At 46.1% G+C, this 19,040-nt stretch overlaps 1 protein-coding gene across 8 annotated transcripts in view; it reads right to left on the bottom strand.

Annotated features, from left to right (window-relative positions):
* The window catches only part of cntln (centlein, centrosomal protein), a 725,020-nt gene that overhangs the window by 632,697 nt on the left and 73,283 nt on the right, over window positions 1–19,040 (bottom strand). For all 8 annotated transcript variants that reach the window (XM_072517511.1, XM_072517513.1, XM_072517506.1 and 5 more), the window contains exon 4: window positions 13,758–13,842. In XM_072517511.1, the coding sequence (XP_072373612.1) occupies window positions 13,758–13,842 (85 nt within the window). The remainder of the gene's footprint in view (window positions 1–13,757; window positions 13,843–19,040) is intronic.

The following is a 19,040-nucleotide window of genomic DNA, read 5'->3' as shown; positions in this document are numbered from 1 at the left end:
CCTCTCTGCCTGCACTCTTTTAATCTGCGGCTGTGCCCACACACCCTAAACGTGCTAGCCACACAGTTCTTTTGCCCTGATTAGCTTTCACTCCTTCCCGCCACTCTCCAATTATATAATCTGTTATTTTCTGAATGATTTTTAATTAATGACTCTCCTCACCTCCACTTTAAACCTGAGTAATACAATAAACCTTACCACTTAAAAATAAAACAATAAATTCACCAGCTTCTTACTTTCCCTCTGCTTGTGTCTAATAAAGCTTTGCCAATATGAATAAACTTTCTTAGTAATACTCCTCATTGACACAAATAACCCTCGTAATATTTAATACATCTGACTCGTGGTAACAAACCTTACTTACAAATAGAAGTCAAGACTTACCGACTACTCACTTGTTACTTGTTATCAACAGTTAATATTTTGTAACGTCTGTTAAACTCCCAGTTATTTAGATTCAGTCCCTAGGCAGCTATACTAACCAGCCAATCAACTTATGGCTTCCCTGTGATAACACTGTTTACTTTTGTTTCAAACTCAGGGCGCCCATAGACCTCCCTCACCGAAAGCAGGTTCTGTAGACTTCGCTCCTCAGGCTCTATTTATCCGCTCCCCAGTCTGTGATTCTCCCGCAGGTCAGCTCCACTCCTCCATTCTCCCCAAAGGCAAGTCCCCTTGCTCCTCGGATTTCATTTAAAACATCTCTTGATCAGAAGGGACATATTATACCTCCATACAGGATATTCATTTATTTGTTTTACCATTGAGACCACTGAATTCAGATCTTAAAATACTGAATTTATTTTTAAATAATTTAAGTCCATCAAAATATTTAGGACTTTGATACAGGATAAATACCATTTGTGGCGTGTTGTCTACAGGTTGTTCAACAGGAACCGAGCAAACTAAATTGAACAACTGAGCAAAGCAAGAAAAATATTTGCAATATATATTATATATATATATATAGCACTTCACCATGACTCTTAGAAGTGACTCAAAAGCACTTCACTTTCAGCAACTATTTTGCGATGCAGTGATTCATTACAAACGCAAATACTAAATAACAGAGATATGGAGATTTCCCGCATGGAATAAAAGCACATTTAATACTAAAAAATTATTTTGTAAAAAAAATACAATGGCATGTGGGCTACAAGACAACCTGAACATCAAGGAGTTTATCTAGTGTTTAGATAAGTCGTAATGAAGTTTCGATCCCTCAGATGAGTAGCTCTATCCAGGAAGAAGCATCAGCACAATAACTAGCAGCCCTGGGTGAAAGGACAATAAATACAGTCCATGTTCCAGATCTTAGTCACTGTTGGAAAATGCTCCAGAATTGAATTAGAGCATTCAATATTTAATAGACCACCCTAATTGTTTGATATATATATATATAAAAGGGTGGCACTGTGTTATGTTGGAGACGTGATTGTTGAACACAATAAACTTGGAGTCCAAGAAGTCAAGACTTGCATTCTAGCTTTTATTATAGTGTTGCCATCTGAGCTCAACAATGGGGGATCTATTTGTAGACGGGAGCTTTCCCAGCTTGAAAGCTTTGGAGGATAAATTTAAATTGCCAGCAGGGAATGGTTTTAGGTATTTGTAGGTGCGACACTTCCTGAGAAAACAGGTGCCGTCCTTTCCGCTGCTGCCGCCACGGAGGATACTGAATAGAGTAGTCTCCAGTACCTGGGTGGGAGAGGGGAAGGTATCGGATATTTACCAGGAGCTTTCGGAGGCGGAGGAAACCCCGGTGGAGGAGCTTAAGCGCAAGTGGGAGGATGAGCTAGGAGGAGAAATAGAGGCGGGTCTATGAGCAGGTGCCCTAAGCAGGGTCATAGGGGATTCAATCGTAAGGGAAGTAGACAGGCGTTTCTGTGGTCGAAAACGAGACTCCCGAATGGTATGTTGCCTTCCGGGTGCATGGATCAGGGATGTCTCAGATCGGCTGCAGGACATACTGAAGGGGGAGGGTGAACAGCCAATTGTGGTGGTGCATATAGGCACCAACGATATAGGTAAAAAACGGGATGAGGTCCTACAATCAGAATTTAGGGAGTTAGGAGATAAGTTAAAAAATAGGGCCTCAGAGATAGTAATCTCAGGATTGCTACCAGTGCCACGAGACAGTCAGAGTAGAAATTCAAGAATAGTCAGAATGAATACGTGGCTTGAGACGTGGTGCAGGAGGGAGGGGTTCAGATTTTTGGGACATTGGAACCGGTTCTGGGGGCGGTGGGACCATTACAAATCAGATGGTCTACACCTGGGCAGGACTGGAACCAATGTCCGAGGGGGTGCTTTTGCTAACTCTGTTGGGGAGGTTTTAAACTAATGTGGCAGGGGGATGGGAACCAGATTAGGAAGTTTGAGGTCAGTAAAGAGGCAGCAACTAAATCCAGTAAGGTACTAGATAATAAACTTAATGTGACTGAGGGGAAGAGTAGACAGGGAAGAGATGATGAATGCAAAGGGACAGGTGGTCTGAGGTGCATTTGTTTCAATGCGAAAAGTGTAGCAGGTAAGGCAGATGAACTTAGGGCTTGGATTAGTACCTGGGAATATGATGTTATTGGTATTACTGAGACTTGGTTGAGGGAAGGGCAAGACTGGCAACTAAATATCCCAGGGTATAGATGCTTCAGGAGGGATAGAGATGGAGGTAAAAGGGGTGGAGGAGTTGCATTACTGGTCAGAGATGATATCACAGCTGTAATTAAGGAGGGCACGATGGAGGATTCGAGCACTGAGGCAATATGGGTAGAGCTAAGAAATAGGAAGGGTGCAGTAACATTGTTGGGATTTTACTACATGCCTGAAAGCGAGCGTGAAGTAGAGGTACAAATATGTCGACAGATTATAGAAAAATGTAGGAGCAATAGGGTGGTCGTGATGGGAGATTTTAACTTCCCCAACATTGAATGGGACTCATGTAGTGTTGGAGGCGTAGATGGAGCAGAATTTGTAAGGAGCATCCAGGAGAGTTTTTTTAGAGCAGTATGTAAATAGTCCAACTCGGGAAGGGGCCATACTGGACCTGGTATTGGGGAATGATCCCGTCCAGGTGGTTGAAGTTTCAGTCGGTGATTACTTTGGGAATAGCGATCACAATTCCGTAAGTTTTAGAATACTCATGGACAAAGACGAGAGTGGTCCTAAAGGAAGAGTGCTAAATTGGGGAAAGGCCAAGTATAACAAAATTCGGCAGGAGCTACGGAATGTGGATTGGGAGCAGCTGTTTAAGGGTAAATCCACATTTGAAATGTGGGAGTCTTTTAAGGAAAGGTTGATAAGAGTGCAGGACAGACATGTCCCTGTGAAAATGAGGGATAGAAATGGCAAGATTAGGGAACCATGGATGACGGGTGGAATTGTGAGACTAGCTAAGTTGAAAAAGGAAGCATACATAAGATCTAGGTGACTTAAAACTGATGAAGCTTTGGAGGAATATCGGGAAAGTAAGACAAATCTCAAACGCGCAATAAAGAGGGCTAAAAGGGGTCATGGAATATCTTTGGCTAACAGGGTTAAGGAAAATCCCAAAGCCTTTTATTCATATATAAGGAGCAAGAGGGTAACTAGAGAAAGAATTGGCCCACTCAAAGACAAAAGAGGGAATTTATGCGTGGAGTCAAAGGAAATGGGTGAGATTCTTAATGAATACTTTGCATCGGTATTCACCAAGGAGAGGGACATGATGGATGTTGAGGCTAGGGATGGATGTTTAAATACTCTAGGTCAAGTCGGCATAAGGAAGGGGAAAGTTTTGGGTATTCTAAAAGGCATTAAGGTGGACAAGTCCCCATGTCCAGATGGGATCTATCCCAGGTTACTGAGGGAAGCGAGGGACAAAATAGCTGGGGCCTTAACAGATATCTTTGCAGCATCGTTGAGCATGGGTGAGGTCCCGGAGGACTGGAGAATTGCTAATGTTGTCCCTTTGTTTAAGAAGGGTTGCAGGGATAATCCAGAGAATTATAGACCTGTGAGCTTGACGTCAGTGGTAGGCAAACTGTTGGAGAAGATACTGAGAGATAGGATCTATTCACATTTGGATGAAAATAGACTGATCAGTGATAGGCAGCATGGTTTTGTGTAGGGAAGGTCATGTCTTACAAACCTAATAGAATTCTTTGAGGAAGTGACAAAGTTAATTGATGAGTGAAGGGCTGTAGATGGCATATGCATGGACTTCAGGAAGACGTTTGATAAAGTTTCCCATGGCAGGTTGATGGAAAAAGTGAAGTCGTATGGGGTTCAGGGTGTACTAGCTAGATGGATAAAGAACTGGCTGGGCAACAGGAGACAGAGAGTAGTGGTGGAAGGGAGTGTCTCAAAATGGAGAAAGGTGACTAGTGGTGTTCCACAAGGATCCGTGCTCGGACCACTGTTGTTTGTGATATACATAAATGATCTGGACGAAGGTATAGGTGGTCTGATTAGCAAGTTTGCAGATGATACTAAGATTGGTGGAGTTGCAGATAGCGAGGAGGACTGTCAGAGAATACAGCAAAATATAGATAGATTGGAGAGTTGGGGACAGAAATGGCAGATGGAGTTCAATCCAGGCAAATGCGAGGTGATGCATTTTGGAAGGTCTAATTCAAGACCGGACTATGGAAGAGTCCTGGGGAAAATTGATGTACAGAGAGATCTGGGAGTTCAGGTCCATTGTACCCTGAAAGTGGCAACGCAGGTCGATAGAGTGGTCAAGAAGGCATACAGCATGCTTGCCTTCATCGGACGGGGTATTGCGTACAAGAGTCGGCAGGTCATGTTACAGTTGTATAGGACTTTGGTTCGGCCACATTTGGAATACTGCATGCAGTTCTGGTCGCCACATTACCAGAAGGATGTGGATGCTTTAGAGAGGGTGCAGAGGAGGTTCACCAGGATGTTGCCTGGTATGGAGAGTGCTAGCTATGAAGAAAGTAGATTAGGATTGAGTAGATTAGGATTGTTTTCGTTGGAAAGACGGAGGTTGAGGGGGGACCTGATTGAGGTCTACAAAATTATGAGAGGTATGGACAGGGTGGATAGCAACAAGCTTTTTCCAAGAGTGGGGGTGTCAATTACAAGGGGTCACGATTTCAAGGTGAGAGGGGGAATGTTTAAGGGAGATGTGCGTGGAAAGTGTTTTACGCAGAGGGTGGTGGGTGCCTGAAACGCTTTGCCAGCGGAGGTGGTAGAGGCGGGCATGATAGCATAATTTAAGATGCATCTAGACAGATATAGGAACGGGCGGGGAACAGAGGGAAGTAGATCCTTGGAAAATAGAAGACAGGTTTAATAAAGGATCTGGATCTGCGCAGGCTGGGAGGGCCGAAGGGCCTGTTCCTGTGCTGTAATTTTCTTTGTTCTTTGTCTTGGCCTTTGGCTCCCTGGTAGCCCGGAGACGGATCTTGTTAATGTGGAGGGACTCCAAGCCCCCGAGTGTAGGGACCTGGGTGAGTGACATGGCTGGGTTTCTCAGTCTCGAGAAAATAAAGTTCGCCTTAAGAGGGTCAATGTTAGGGTTCACCCGCAGGTGGCAGCCGTTCGTCGACTTTCTTGGGGAAAATTAAAATGTCAGCAGATGCAGTATTCCAAAGGGGGGGGGGGTTGTTGTTGTACGGTTGGGGTGTGTGAAGATTGGGCCGGGGGGGAAATGTTTATTTTACCATGTTGATGTCATTGTTTATGTTACTGTTATAAAGATTTTCAAATACCTCAATAAAATATTATTTTTAAAGAAGAACATTCCTGCCTTGTCCCACTGTACAGCCCAAAATACCCCAAATTTGTCTTGTTCGTTCTCACACTCGCCATGGGGGACACGTAGTAGCTGAACGCAAACCCCGAACTTCGGCCCAAACCCAAACCTCCCAAGGACCTCAAACAAGTACCACCACTCCACCCGGTCAAAAGGCCTTCTCCGCGTCCATAGATACGATCACCACCAGCACTCTCCCCCACAAAGGGGTCATAACCACATTCAATAGCCTCCTAATATTACGAGAGCTTCCGCCCCTTCACAAACCCCGTCTGATCCTCTGAGACCACATCCAGCACACACCCCTCCAACCGCCTCGCCAACACCTTAGCCAACACCTTCACGTCCATATTCAACAGGGAGATGGGCCTATAAGACCCACAGTCGGATCCTTGTCCTTTTTTGGAATCGGAGAAATAGACACCAGCGCCAACGTGGCAGCTCCCCCCTCTCCACCACCTCATTAAACACATTCAAAAGGTGGGGGCCAACTCGGCTGAGAACAGTTTATAAAACTCAGCCAGAAAGCCGTCCTGCTCCGGCACCTTCCCCGACTGCATTATACCAATACCCTCCAATGGCAGTACGGTAGCATAGTGGTTATCACAGTTGCTTCACAGCTCAGGGTCCCAGGTTTGATTCCCGGCTTGGGTCACTGTCTGTGCGGAGTCTGCACGTTCTCCCCGTGTCTGTGTGGGTTTCCTCCGGGTGCTCCGGTTTCCTCCCACAGTCCAAAGATGTGCAGGTTAGGTGGATTGGCCATGATAAATTGCCATTTGGCAAAAAGGTTAGGTGGGGTTACGGGGATAAAGGGGGATAGGGTGGAGGTGTGGGGCTTAAGTAGGGTGCTCTTTCCAAGGGCCGGTGCAACTGAATTGCCTCCTTCTGCATCGTAAATTCTATGGTATGGTAATTTTATGATACCTCCTGCAACCCCAGTTGTTCCTCCAATGCCTGTCGCTTCCCTGCTCCATCTCAGGGAACGCCAACACATACCTGCCTCCTCCCCCAATCCTCAGCCCTGTACAGCCCTTGATAAAAAGCCTCAAACAGTTCATTTCTTTTCTCCAGCTCCATCACTACCTCCCCCACTTCCACCCTCACCTGCACTATTTCTCTTGCCGCTGCCTGCCATTGCCACTGATGGGCAAGCCTGCTCCCTGTACTCATACAGCAGCTCCCCCCCCCCCCGTAGCGGTGTAGCTGACCCACCGCCTTCTCCATTGTCAAAAGATCAAACTGCCCCTGTAGCTTCTTCCTTTCCACCAGAAACTCCCGAGTCGGGGCCACCGGCTACATCCCATCCATATCTCCAAAACCTTCCAGCAACGTCTGCCTCTCCTCCCTCTCAACCCAACAACATAATTTCAACCTGAACCACAGCCTTCAATGCCTCCCAGAACATGGCTGCAGAGACCTCCCCATTTTGATTGAGATCAACATAGTTGTTAATCGCCAGTGCCACCTTACCACAGAACCCCTTTTCCGCCAAAAGTGCTGAATCCAGCCTCCACTCAGGCCTCTGCGTCCGACTTAAAGCTAACAAACAAATAGTATGGCGCGTGGTCAGAGATCAGTATTACCGTACATTCCGCCCCCACAATGCCTCTCAAAACCACCTTACCCACAACAAAAAAATGGATACGACAGTATACCTGATGGAGAGAAGAAGGAATATTCCCTTTCCACCCCCCCCAGTGCCTAAACCTCCACGGGTCCACCACCCCTATATGGTCCATGAATGTCCCCAGCTCCCTCACCATTCCCAACCTTGCCATTGATTTAGGACTCGAGCTAGCCATCCTCGGCTCCAGTACACAATTAAGGTCCACGCCCACGATCAATTGGTGGGAATCCAAATCCGGGGTAGAGCTGGAACACCTTCTTCATAAAATCCACATCGTCCCAGTTGGGTGCATACACATTCACAAGTACCACCAGTGCCCCCGCTAATAACCCAGCTCAATAACCTAGCACAAACCTGCAAATCTGTGATGGCTTTTCAAGAGTGGGAGGATTTACAATTTTTTTCCTGGGGGAGAAATTAAAATGTTGTCCTTTGGCATGGAAAACCTAAAAGATAAAAGTACATTGGCAGCAGGCATGGGCCCAAGTGGGGGCTGTAGATCTGGCATTATTTATACCCAGGATCCTGACTGAAATTTTAAATAAAACAAGGCATTCGGAAAATTGGGGTTGCTTGTGCCCATGGCAAAATATGGTTGTGATACCCATGGTCAATGCTTGCACATGAACAGGAACAACCATCGCAAATGGAACTGGGCCCAGGCAAATAGACTATGCTTTCAGTAAGGCAAAGAGAAAACTGTGGCTTAAAATATTTAAGAAACATATTTGAATATTTTTTCCATTTAATTTTAATGTGGAAAATTATAAAAGTTTTTTCTTCTGGACCTCACATTGCAAATTGACCTAAAAAGTCACGAATATTTCAACCACCAAAAATATTATCCTAATAATTGTCATAATGGTAGCCTATAAAGTGCAACACCTTAATGTGAATGCAAAACAATTTATTCCATAAGCAGCATTAAAACTCATTAGTATATTATTTGTACATACAGCTGTAACAAATATTGTGTACAATAGTTCTGATTATTCTCCTAAACCAAACAAATAAAAGATTGTCAACAGTGCTCATAAATACATAATTCACACTTGACCATATATGCTGATAAAAAATGATTGTTCTTCCATCCTACTTTGAAAATTATTTCCTTACCTATCAAATGCAACAAGGTGAAGGGAGTCAGCTTATTTGTTTGAAAGAAAGAAAAGCATTTATTTTGTTCCTCTCAGAGCAAATTTCCCTCTTTAACACATTCCCTCTCCTCTTTTATTCTTGCTTCACCTTGAACCACACACCATCTCCAACCTCAAGCGTATTCTGACAGCCTCCTCTCAGACCCCTGATTCTGCTGTATGGCAACCAGACACCAGGGGCTGCCCAAAAACACTCTCAGGCGATTTTGCCTCTCGTACTCCATTCAAAGCTTCCCCAAGATTGTAAATAACCCTTCCCGGCTGCACAACATGAGGGATCGAGAACAGAAAGCTATGTCTTACCGCTCCATGTGGAGTCTATAGACTGCATCACTGCACCATCTCTAACATTTATTTTAAATGTTTCAAATGCCAGTGAATCACAAAGATAGAATCAAAACTAGCTGTGTGATAAACTATCAAAGCATAACATGAAGCTGAGGTCATACTAGTTATCAAGAGTGAGACCAGTTAGAAAGTAGCTACTGTCTGTAAAACTGATTAAAAATACTTTAAGTGATCAAAGAACAGAACAACACACATAACCTTCTGCTGCTACGAATTAGGAGGAGTAGGCCATTCGGCCCCTCGAGCCTACTCTGCCATTCAGTGAGATCATGGCTAATATGATTGTTCCCTCGTGTTAATCAAGAATCTATTTGGTTCTGCCTTAAAATATTCAAAGGCTCTGGTTCATCTGCCTTTAGAGGAAGAGTTGCAGACACTCATCCCCCTCAAAGAAATTCATTTTCCTGAAGTCTGTTTTCAACGGGAGACCCCATATTTTTAAACAGTGATCCCTAGTTTTCAATTTCCCCACAAGAGGAAACATCCTCTCCACATCCACCCTGTCGAGACACCTCAGGATCTCATATGTTTCAATCAAATCGTCTCTTACTTGGACTTCTGAAGGCGGCATGTAAGAGGAGGTCGCACGTTGGAGGGCTCCTGCTCAAGGCTTGATTTTTTAGAATTTAATGCCCGGTCCCAGGGAAAAATTTTTGTTAAATTAAGTGCAGGAAGACATAAGGAAGAATGATGCCCAAAACCCAAAGGTAAGCTTGAAGAAGGGGACAAATGAAGTTACACCATCAGCTGGAAAGGTCGACTCAGAAATTGGAAGGACGGCGGAGGCTGGGTCGCTGGGCAGGGCAGAAAAGATGACCGAGGTGGTGGTTGCGGAACTTAAAAACAGGTCGCAAAGCTCATGGAAGTGATGAGGAAGGAGATGGTGGTGGTATTGAAGGTGCTGGTGGAAGAGGCGATTGCCCCGGTGAAGGCAGCGGTGTCGAGGACATCGGCCGAGGTGCGGGAGCAAGGTGAGAGACTGAAGGGAGTGAAAGAGGCCTTGTCGCAACACAGTGATCAACTCACCTCGATGGGTGAGGAGCTACAGAGGGTGGTGGAGGCCAACAAGAGTCTGCGAGCCAAAGTGGAGGACCTGAAAAACAGATCTATGCTGCAAAATCTGAGGACGGTGTGCCTGCCAAAGGGGTGGAGGGCCTGAGGCCGACGGAATATTTTGCCAAGATGTTGGTGAAGCTGTTGGGGGAGGGGGAAGATCCCTCTCAGTATGAACTGGATCGGGCTCAGAGGACGTGGAGGCCTAAACCAAAGGCGAATGAGCCGCCAAGAGCAGTGATTATTTGTTTCCGTAGGTACCTGGTGAAGGAGAAGGTCCTGTGTTGGGCAAAGCAGAAGCGGGAGGTGCAGTGGGCTGGAGTTGGTATACGTGTTTACCAGGACTTTACTGTGGAGTTGGCGAGGAGGCAGGCGGCCTTCGGCCAAGTGAAGGCGGCACTGTATAACAGCGGGGTGCGGTTCGGCATAGTGTACCCAGCTAAGTTGAGGGTGACCTACAACTCCAAAGACTTTTATTTTGAGACGGTGGAAGCGGTGGAGGTGTTTGTGAAGGCAGAAGGGCTGGGGCAGAAGTGAGAAATGGGACTGACGATTGGTCTTGGATGAGGGTAGGGGGGAATGGAGGAGTGCATGTAGCTCTATTTTTCACTGCATGTTGTTATATGTGCTAAATGAGTTGAAGTTGTCTATTTGGTCAAGGTAAGAGTTGGGATTTTCTTTTGCAATGATGGTTCTTTGGGGTTGTGTGGTGAAGGGGATTTCTTTGTTTTCCTAGGACCGGATCCCGGGGTGGCGGGGGGGGGGGGGGGGGGGGGGGGGGGGGGGGGGGGGGGGGTGAAATGAGGCGGGGGCTGGGGCCTCCACACTGGCTAGCTCAAGCTGGCCAGTGAACGGCAGTGTGGTGGGGGGAGGGGCTGTGGGCATCGGAGCCTGGTAGAACAGGTTTCGATGTGCCTAGGAGGTGTGAAAGGTTGGGGGAGGGGACCAATACTGGATGAGGTGTTTTCGAGAGGAAGTGGAGGGGAGGATTCATGGAGAGGTGGAGGGAGGGTTCGATCGTAACAATGGGACTGGACAGGCCAAGCCCAGTGGGCAGGGCTTGGAATTATGATGATGACGATGGATATGGGGGAAGGGGGGGTTGAGAGACCCCCACGGTTAGGATAGTTATGTTGAATGTGAGGGGTTTTTTGGAGGGAGGTTTTTCAGGGTCATCTCTGGGGTAGCGCTCGTGAACTTGGAACCAGGGTGCCTAGAAGCCTTTTTCAGGGGGTCGGACCGACTCGGGCGGCAGGCAGGTGCAGGGGCATATGTTAGCCTTTGCCTTGCTGATTTCCCGGAGGCGGGTCCTGTTGGGGCGGAGGTCAGCTTCTCCACCTTGTGACACTAGGGGGAGACCTACTTGAATTTCTTTGACTCTCAGGAAGGTGAAGTCTCTGCTGAAGTGGATGAAGGGTTTCAATTCATGGGGGCTGTTTCTATGCACTTCCGAGAATTGGTTATCATTGAACGTTAAGGGTGGTGCTGTTGTTTTTGGTTACGCTGTTTACGGATTGATTGTTAATGTTTTTTTTACCTGGAATGTATGTGAGGGTTTTGGGCTGTCTATTGAGCGGGGGGCGGTTTGTGTGTGGGGGATTGTTATTGTATTTGTTTTTGTTAGTTTTTTTTTTGCTTGTTTATTGATGAAAATGTTGAAAATGAGAATTAAAAGATTTTTATTTAAAAACACCTCTTACTCTTCTGAGCCCAGCCTGTCCAACCTTTTCTCACAAGTTAACTCGCTCAATCCAGGTATTAGTTTTGTAAAGATATGCGGAATCAATCAATCGTGCTGATGGGGTGTTCAAGTATTCAGATGACAAAACCAAAATATTAAAGATTAGAAGAGCTAAATGTCACTCTATTGAAACGTTAAATTACTTGGCAATGTGATTCGGAGTCGCTTGGTTCTCCATCAAATTACTTTTTGCCTTTGCATAGAACATACAGTGCAGAAGGAGGCCATTCGGCCCATCAAGTCTGCACCGACCCACATTAATCCCTCACTTCCACCCTATCCCCGCAACCCAATAACCCCTCCCAACCCTTATGGACACTACGGGCAATTTAGCATGGCCAATCCACCTAACCTGCATGTCTTTGGACTGTGGGAGGAAACCGGAGCACCCGGAGAAAACCCACGCGGACACGGGGAGAACGTGCAAACTCCGCACAGACAGTGACCCAAGCCGGGAATCGAACCTGGGATCCTGGCGCTGTGAAGCCACAGTGCTATCCACTTGTGCTACCGTGCTGCCCAAACAAAAGTTACACTCATCCATTTATGCAACTTACGTGCCACAAAATAGACTGTATAAGTTATCATTTTAGCAAGATTTTTTTTAACCTGCCAGTGGTGCAATTTTGAAATTTACAAGTCAACTAGAAGATCCATTCTCATTGTGATCAATATGCCATTCAAGTTTCACCATCCTAATATTCTATATATTTTGATATAATTTATTCCATTCGTCCTTTTACATGAAGGATGGAATAAATTACATTAAACTATATATAATTCACTTCAGGCGGGGTTAAAGGTACAGTATGCATTTCAAACAATGATTTTCATTTTACTTTGATCGGTTAAGTAACTTGGAAAACACAATTGTATTCTTGAGGTTTTGAAAACACCTGTAAAAGATTTAAAGGTACTGCTTAGAGATGTAATTAATTGCCATGGGGAGAATTACTAAAAAGGTTTTGAAAATGCTGGCTTTATCCCTATTTGGATCAAATTTTACACGGTAATCTACTGGGAGTTTAATACCGTTCGACAATGTGAGTCAAAGATTTTGAAATGCAGATAATGAGATAGACAAGAAATATTTCATAAACCCAGTGGGGCTTTCTTGGTTGATGAGGATTAAAAAGTTAAGAGTTGCAGGAAAAAAGCTCAGTGTTTGGAATTGCGTGTGCACATCAACACAAAGTTAATTAAATAAAATTTCTCAGATGAAATAACAAAAGTCATGTCAGAATAACAGTGGCACTCTGCAATCACAAATCTATAGCTTGGAAGCAGGCGAGGCAGGAAGGCAAGAAGAAGAGATATCGTGAAAAGCAAGGGGATCCAAGTTACAATACATTGGTTTTCAGGTGCAGAATATAGGAAACACAATGAAGAATTAGAATTAATTGATTACAATCGAAAATCAAGACATAATTTCACTGACCACTTATGGTTACTGTCCATTCGGGTTTGGTAAATAATCTCGGACACAAAACTTCAGAAGAAAGTGAAACAGTATTGATTAAAGTCTACAGCCTCCAAACTCAGCCACATAGCACCTGCGTTTCAAGGCCCCAAGATATTTGACAGATTGTGTGCGGAAGCAAGTTCATGGCAATGCTTTGCTGTGCTAATACCGAGCCTCATGGTAGGTTGCACCTGAGAAACATGGCAATTGATGCAATATTTTATTTTTTGACATTATTGGGTTGACACTTGAAATACATGCAAAATACGACAAGCAACAAAAGTTCAGTGACATTTAATACCCGTTAATTGTTTTTATTATCATCACAGTAAATTTAAGAAAAATATAACTATCCGACTGAAGTGAAAATTGTTATACTTGTCATCCATCTGCTTGGGTCCAAATCATCCGACCACTGTCATGGCTAATAGCCCAAAGGCTTTGAATTTTCAAAGTGAAGCATCCATGAATGTCAACTTTATATATCACCCAAAATAAAAATGTTTGATATTCTTTAATGAACAATCAGTAGGTTTCTTTGAAGTACAGTATGTAACTAGTGGTCAGTCAAGTACTCAAACAAGGAACAGGTACTTCAGTGTTCTAACCTGTTCAAGTTCTCGTAACTTGTCATCTTTCACTTGGAGAATCTCTAAAACTCGCCTGTCCTTGGCTTCAGCTTTCTGCTTTTCCCTGGAGGTAGGAGAAAAGTCAATCATTAGTCATAAAGCAACACTTAAATAACAGATCTTCCATTGCTGAAGCAATTTTACACTATTAAAACTGGATTGTGAACAATAGAAATTATAGAATATCACTATTCTCTCTGAAAAGTTAACTTATTGTAATTCCAAAGCATTTTAAAAATCCAGATAATAAATCAGATGCCCACACACATCATATTGTTACAAATCACTATTAAATCAGTCATTTGATTTATATTTTGCCTGTTGATATCCAGAGTTCCAGCCCTATCACAAGCAAAAGTGATAGCTAACAAGATAAAGTTCTGATTAAAATCATTGGTTAATGAGAGCATCTGACACTCATTAATAATTATACATCTCTATATCACATTGAAAAAAACCTCAATTGTAATTGATAATGTAGCATCATATAATTTTAAAATTCGAAAAATGGGGCAAAAAATACCTTTGGCAGGATTCTCCACCCCCACGCCGAAGTGGCCGCGCCGTCGTGAACGTCGTCGAGGTTCACGACGGCGCGGAACGGCCCCGGTCCCGGCCGATTCAGGCCCTGACAATGGGCCAGTATCGGGGCCGCGTCATCTACCCGCGCCAGGCCTTGTCGCCCGCGTAAAAGCGGCGCCGCATAGATGACGCGGCTGGCGCCGCATAACGGACGTCATCAGCGCATGCGCGGGTTGGCGCCTGCGTGGTTGCCGTCCTCTCTAAGTCCGCCCTGCAAGAAGATGGGGGACGGATCTTGCGGGGCCGCGGAAGGAAGGTGGTCCTCCTTCAGAGAGGACGGCCCGACAATCGGTGGGCACCGATCGCGGGCCACCCCACATTCCAGGTGAAGCCCGGTGCAGGATCTCCCCTCGCCCCCCCACAGGCTGCCCCCCCCAGCATTCACACACCGCCCACGACTGCAGCGACCAGATGTGGACGGCGCCGGGGGGAACCCGCCGTTTTGGCCTGGCCGCTCGGCCCATCCGGGCCTCAGAATAGCGGGGGTGCTGGAGAATCACCATTTTCAGTGTCTCCGGCAATTCTCCGGCCTGCGGCCCGCGAAACTCGACCAGGCCGTTCCCGCCGCTTGGGAGAATCGCGGGAGGGCGTCGGACCGGCGTCCCCGGAAATTTTGGCAGCCCAGGCGATTCTCCCAACCGGCGTGGGAGTGGAGAATCGCGCCCCTAGTGTTTCAGAAAGCTCAAGTTTACTGAACTATTCGAGTCTCAGAATTCTACAGCTCAGGAAAGGACCTTTGGGTCCATTGTGTTTGCAGCATCTCTTTGAAAGACCTATCCAATCAATGCACTATCTTCTTTCTCCATAACTCTACAAACATTTTCCCTTCAAGAAGAATTCAATTCACTTTTCAAACTTATTATTGAATCTGTTTCTACCACACTACATTGTATTCCATATCACTAAAACACACTGTGGAAAATAAAGTCACTTCACATTGCACTATATTTGGAAAAATTAACACTTCCCATTTCCATGTGCCCCACAACAGCTTTGGGCAAATTGTAAGTGTGAATGTTTACAAAATATAGACTTGAACTAACAAGAAAATAAGTAAAGTTTAAGGATGGAGATTATTCAAGTTGACAGAAATAAGCAGCAACATCACAGGTACTTAAATTTGGTAGACTAATGCTGTACTGGTGCTGAGAAACAGTTCACAACATTGTTAGTGACATTTTTATTCCCCTTCCAGCAGTTGAAAAACAGCATCAAAATGGGACTGAATAACCTCTGCCAGTCTTGTCCCTGACAATTAGAATGGGACAAGTGCAGTTTGAGCTCATAATATTTAGCATTTCAGTGCAATCCATATCATCTAATCCATCACTACGTACTGATGCACAAACTACGCCTCCTTACTAATAAATCATGTGGATGAAAAGGGGGCAGAGGAGTGAGAGGGTAAGAGAGAGGAAGTTTGAGGCATGGGCGGGTGGAAGAGAGAGACAGACAGACAGAGACAGAGACACAAGAGAAGGAGAATGGAAGGAAGATGGACTGACATGCACTTTGATCATGGCTGATTTTTGAATCAGGCAGCGGGGTAGAGCTAGCTGATTTCCACCTGACTGGTGACCATGGAAAGATTTTAAAAAGGAAGAGCATTTTAAAATGAAGCCTTGCTTGACCAAAATCAAATCTATACAACCGAGCTCAGAGATGAAGGGTGAAAGGTACTTGGTGTGAATTAGGACACAGACAGCAGGGTCCACGGAGGGTGCAAATAGAAAAGCACTGGAAAGTTGGGTCTAGAAGTAGTAAAAACATGGGTTTCAGCAGATGCGCTGAGGCAAGGGTGGCATTACACAGATTGAAGTCAGCAATCTTGGTGTTGAGGACGATCTAGGGTCTGAAGCTCAGCTCATTTTCAAAATGAACACCTGAGGTTGTTAGCAGTCTGGTCCACTCTCAGGCAAAGTCCAGGAATGATGATGGAATTAGTAGCAAGGAAACAGAGAAAGATACAGGAGCCAAAGTCACGAGTTTCTGTCTCCCAATATTTAGTGGGAGGAATTTTCAGTTCACCTAAGATTGGCAACCAACAAGCAGCGTGACAAATTAAAGGCAGTGGAGGGGTTGAGAGGTGACGGTGAGCTAGCATTCATAGAACATAGAACATAGAACGATACAGCGCAGTACAGGCCCTTCGGCCCACGATGTTGCACCGAAACAAAAGCCATCTAACCTACACTATGCCATTATCATCCATATGTTTATCCAATAAACTTTTAAATGCCCTTAATGTTGGCGAGTTCACTACTGTAGCAGGTAGGGCATTCCACGGCCTCACTACTCTTTGCGTAAAGAACCTACCTCTGACCTCTGTCCTATATCTATTACCCCTCAGTTTAAAGCTATGTCCCCTCGTGCCAGCCATTTCCATCCGCGGGAGAAGGCTCTCACTGTCCACCCTACCTAACCCCCTGATCATTTTGTATGCCTCTATTAAGTCTCCTCTTAACCTTCTTCTCTCCAACGAAAACAACCTCAAGTCCATCAGCCTTTCCTCATAAGATTTTCCCTCCATACCAGGCAACATCCTGGTAAATCTCCTCTGCACCCGCTCCAAAGCCTCCACGTCCTTCCTATAATGTGGTGACCAGAACTGTACGCAATACTCCAAATGCGGCCGTACCAGAGTTCTGTACAGCTGCAACATGACCTCCCGACTCCGGAACTCAATCCCTCTACCAATAAAGGCCAACACTCCATTGACCTTCTTCACAACCCTATCAACCTGGGTGGCAACTTTCAGGGATCTATGTACATGGACACCTAGATCCCTCTGCTCATCCACACTTTCAAGAACTTTACCATTAGCCAAATATTCCGCATTCCTGTTATTCCTTCCAAAGTGAATCACCTCACACTTCTCTACATTAAACTCCATTTGCCACCTCTCAGCCCAGCTCTGCAGCTTATCTATATCCCTCTGTAACCTGCTACATCCTTCCACACTATCGACAACACCACCGACTTTAGTATCGTCTGCAAATTTACTCACCCACCCTTCTGCGCCTTCCTCTAGCTCATTGATAAAAATGACAAACGTAAACATTCAGTGTCATCAGTGTACATGCGGACGTTGACATTGTGTTTTTGAAATGATGTCAATGATGAGCAATATATAGATAGAAAATGGGGGCTGGGGGCAGGGGGTGGAACAGAGCAAGAATAGATCCATGGGAACACCAGAGGTAATAACGTGAGAACACCTCAATAAATATAAACCATGGCAGGAGATATTCTGCATATGACTAGATAGACCAAGAGCGGAAGCCGGGAAGTTTAGTCTCACTCAGCTGGACAGCACAGCAAAGATGTTGGAGGAGGATGATATGGTCAATCATGTCAAAAACTAGAGACAGGTCCAGGAGGGTGAGGAGAGGCAGTGAAGCATAGTTACAGAGAATGCTATCTGTGACTTGCGATGAAGTGTTATTTCAACACTGTGGCAGAGGCAGACGGCAGATTGGAAAAGATCAAATATAGAGTTGTGCGGAAAACGGGTACAGATCTGAGAGGTTACGGGCGGAATTCTCCCACCGCCCCCCCCCCCCCCGCCAGGTGGGTGAATCGCCGGGACGCCGCGCGAATCACGCCACACCACTCCGACCCCCTCACGCGATTCTCGCACCCCCCCCCCCCCAAAACCAGCGGCGCGCGAATCGCGGCAAGCTGCTCGGAGAATCACCGCAAACGGCGAATCTCTGGCCCAGATGGGCCGAGTGGCTGGCAAGAAAAATGGCAGTCCCGCCAGCACCGTTCTAACCTGCTCTCCGGCCGGCGGGACCTGGGGCTTCAAGGGCCGGGCGCGGCCTGTGGGGAGGGAGGGGGGGGTTCCAACCCTGGGGAGGTCCTCCGGAGTGGCCTGGCCCGCGATCGGGACCCACTGATCGGCGGGCCGGCCTCTCTGGCGGCGGGCCTCCTTTCTCCCGCGGGCAAGCCTGGATCCATGCGGCATTTTTGTCCGGAGCGGCCTGGGGGAGGGCGGACACCGCGCATGCGCTAGTTGGCACCGGCCCAACTGCACATGCGCGGGACCCAAGGCGCCGCGTCTTTTACGCGGCACCGGGTCTCTGACGCCGCGCCGAGGCCCCGCCCCCGTAAGTCGCCGACACCCCTGCTAGCCCCACGGAGGGATGAGAATAGGGGTCTGGGAACGGGCGCCGACGGCAGAGTAAAACAATTCGGTATTTACTCCGGCGTCGGCACTTAGACTCCCGTTGGGAGAATCCCGCCCAGTATGTTCAAGAATTTGAGAGGAATGAAAGTAGAAGATAGAGTTGTAGTTTGCAAGGAAAGAAGGGTCAATGAGTTGGTGATGATGGCAGATATGCACAGGTGGCAGACAGTAGCAGTGAAGAGGGAATTGTTTGCCAGTAGGCATTGGGGCCAGGAAGAGATGTTGGGCAGTCAGCAGTTCAGCAAGAATGGGCGCAAGAGAGCAGGAGGTGGGTCACATGGACAAGGTGAGCTTGGAGAAAGGAGAGAAACAAGAGGAAGGGGCACTTTCTGGCCACTGGGCTCTCAAGATATGTGCTATATTTTTGGAGCTACTTGTAGTTATCTCTGTAAGTGCATGTACAGAAGGGGTTAATGTGTAATCAGTAGCACCAGATGATCACTAGAGGGCCGGACCAACAGGGGTATAAAAGAAACCACATTGGATCTCTC

Source organism: Scyliorhinus torazame, chromosome 9, assembly GCF_047496885.1.
Source record: "Scyliorhinus torazame isolate Kashiwa2021f chromosome 9, sScyTor2.1, whole genome shotgun sequence".
NCBI lineage: Eukaryota > Metazoa > Chordata > Chondrichthyes > Carcharhiniformes > Scyliorhinidae > Scyliorhinus > Scyliorhinus torazame.
Note: the sequence above shows the minus strand (reverse complement) of the source record. Positions and strands in the feature narration are given on the sequence as shown.